Source organism: Micropterus dolomieu, linkage group LG12, assembly GCF_021292245.1.
Source record: "Micropterus dolomieu isolate WLL.071019.BEF.003 ecotype Adirondacks linkage group LG12, ASM2129224v1, whole genome shotgun sequence".
NCBI classification, from domain to species: Eukaryota; Metazoa; Chordata; class Actinopteri; order Centrarchiformes; family Centrarchidae; genus Micropterus; species Micropterus dolomieu.
Genome location: NC_060161.1, coordinates 38159282 through 38161915, shown reverse-complemented (window position 1 = coordinate 38161915; position 2634 = coordinate 38159282). Strand labels below are relative to the sequence as shown.

The 2634-nt window shown below is 38.9% G+C and overlaps 1 protein-coding gene across 1 annotated transcript in view; it reads right to left on the bottom strand.

Annotated features, from left to right (window-relative positions):
- The window catches only part of LOC123980664 (L-amino-acid oxidase-like), a 14708-nt gene extending 13620 nt beyond the window's left edge, over positions 1-1088 (bottom strand). Inside the window, exons 1-2 of the mRNA XM_046065188.1 lie at positions 1017-1088; positions 98-229 (exon numbers count right to left, since the gene is read on the bottom strand). Coding sequence (XP_045921144.1) covers positions 98-229; positions 1017-1088 — 204 coding nt within the window. The remainder of the gene's footprint in view (positions 1-97; positions 230-1016) is intronic.
- Between the last annotated feature and the right edge of the window lie 1546 nt (positions 1089-2634).

Sequence of the window (2634 nt, the reverse complement as noted above, 5' to 3'; positions counted from 1 at the left end):
ACAATATTTTAGCACTCTTTCCATCTCTGATATATATACACTGTGCAAACAATGTGCCTTTTGAATAGACAATATAGGATGTAGGGCCTCACCTCACGTTGTCATTGATATCTGACTGGTCATAGATCATCTCAGTCAGCGCTGTGTACATAAGGCTCTGTTCGTTAAGCAGGTCTCCAATCATCCTCACAGCTTCTGGACTCAGACCTCCTTCTTCTTTCAGATACTCCTGTTAAACAAAGTCATGCAGTCAGAAAGAGGGCTTAAAAGGAAGGGGCTTAAAGGTCAGCAGACTCATTGAACTCCTTTAAGTCCATTCTTAAAATATACTGTTATCATATAATAAATATATATATATAATAGTAATAATAATGAACCTTTCCTGATTATATTTTCCTTTTAACTTTTAATTAGTGGTTTTTATCTGATGGTTTTTGAAATGTGTAATGTGAAGCACTTTGTAACATGGATTTTCAGAAGTGTTCTATAAATAAAAACTATTATTATAAAACAATAATGTGTTATTTGACAGGAGTGGGTGGGCTCAGTGGAAGGACAGTATAAATGGTGGCGTCGCCACCTCTCCCCGCCAGTGTGTGGACTTTTCTAGACTGGCAAGCAACTGCTCATCCACACGGGGAGGCCGTGTGGATGAGCAGTTGCTTGCCAGTGTAGGGTTCCTTCAGGGTTGGACTTTCCTTCCGGAGGTCCCTGTGGTCTGATTTTATTTTTGTACAAGTAAGCACATTGTGAGTAATGTGCAATCCAGAGTCAAAGGCTGCCTTGCCTCTTTTATATGCTAGAGAAACTCTTTTATGTTAATAACTGAAGTCCTTTTTGAAAGACTATTAATGTAGGATTGTATGAAAGTGTGATCAGTAGTGAGGAGCTAACTCGCCAAGGTATTCTCGTGCTTGTTAAGGACTAAGAGGTGTCTCTCCTGCTGAGCTGCAGGTGTGCTCCCCTGTAAGAGATAAGGTCCCGCAGCTGAACTATCTTGGGAGTGAGTCTCTTACAGTAAGGTAAAACACTTTCTGAGTCAGGGGAGTTTCCAGGCCCTTGAAACATTGGGGGCTTAGCCCAGCCATCTTTCATGCCATCGTTACCTATAAATCATTGAGCTACATTTTAATTATGTATAATGTATTAATACATTTTTCAGATTTTTATAATTAATACTGATAATAATTGACACTGACAATATAAATTGGGTGAGGGGGTCTCATAGATGCACCCGGTGCGTCTCACACAGATGCTAAACTGTACCTTCAAAATCAAATAACTGCTTTTTCTGAAACCATTGGTATTGGACATCCTGCGATGAGAGGGGTCTGTTTATTGGCCTTTCTCTTTCTCTCACTCACTCACTCAGTCAATCACTCACACAACAATATCGCCAAAGCTATATATACATTCCATAAGGACAATTGATTTCATAAGATTTTTACATAAGTAAATAAAAGAGTAAAAGTTATGTTTGTGTGTAGAATAATGAAAACAGTAGGCTAAGTGTGTGTGTGTGTGTGTGTGTGTTAATGCGTTAATCCCTTTTCATGTGGACGCTCTGACCTACAGAGTTTTCATTTAGCAACTTATACGGACACAGAACTGCAGGAAAGTGAGCTGTTGTTTCTGAGAGCCACATGGTCAGTTAGCCGCAGCTAAATCTGGAGTGCACTCCTATTCGAGTATTTACGGTAAATGCTCCCACATGGAGAAGCTCGTTGCTCTGCTCAGCTGCTGTTTCAACAAAAACGCCATTCAGGGTGAGAATTCAACCGTGGTGTTGTCAGGAGATGCAGTGACTTCACCAGCGGTGGGTAAGAAATATTATGAATGATACATGTAATCTGTTAAGATATGAGGAGAGTAAAAGTCTGCTAGCCGTTAGGGTTATTTATGTAGTGCTAATATCATATAGGCTAAAGCTCTTCAGCTAGTGGTGGTGACTAACAAATAAACTAATCTTGACAGTTACCATTAAGAAGAATTTTATGCTTCTGTTAAATGTGAAATGTGATATTAAGCCGTGTTTTGTGTGTGGTGGTGGAGTCAATTTAAAGTTAACTTTACTGCACTTAACCAGTCGAAATTATTTAATGAACGCTAACGTTAGTTACTGTACTTCTATGTCTCACACAGAAAACATAGGAGGAGGCATGCGGAGAAGAAGAAGAAGGAGAACAACAAAGAAAATAATCCCCACATAATAAAATAAATTCCTTTAATATTTCCCTACCTTGTTGTTTATGTGTACATACAGAGGAAGAATGTGAGAACAGCACACATTTCATCGTTACTGTGTGTTAGAGCATGGGAGAACAGTGGATACTTTTAATACAGCCCACACCCCTAATACTGTGTAACTATAACAAGTAGAGAACAGAAGAAAAAGATGTTCTTTCTTTACAACTGTCTGCATAGCTTATTCATATTGTGTAATGAATGAAAATAAATAGGCCTACTAGGCTCCTCTCTACTTTGACATTTAAGATTAGCTTGTTTGATCCACCTTCATACACATGTGACATTACTGTACAACTTGAGAAAGGTGAGTTGTTTTCTGCTCCAGCCTGCCTAAAAGAAAAGCGTTTTTGGGATTAAATGGACTTTATTAGCTGCTGCAGTGCAGGA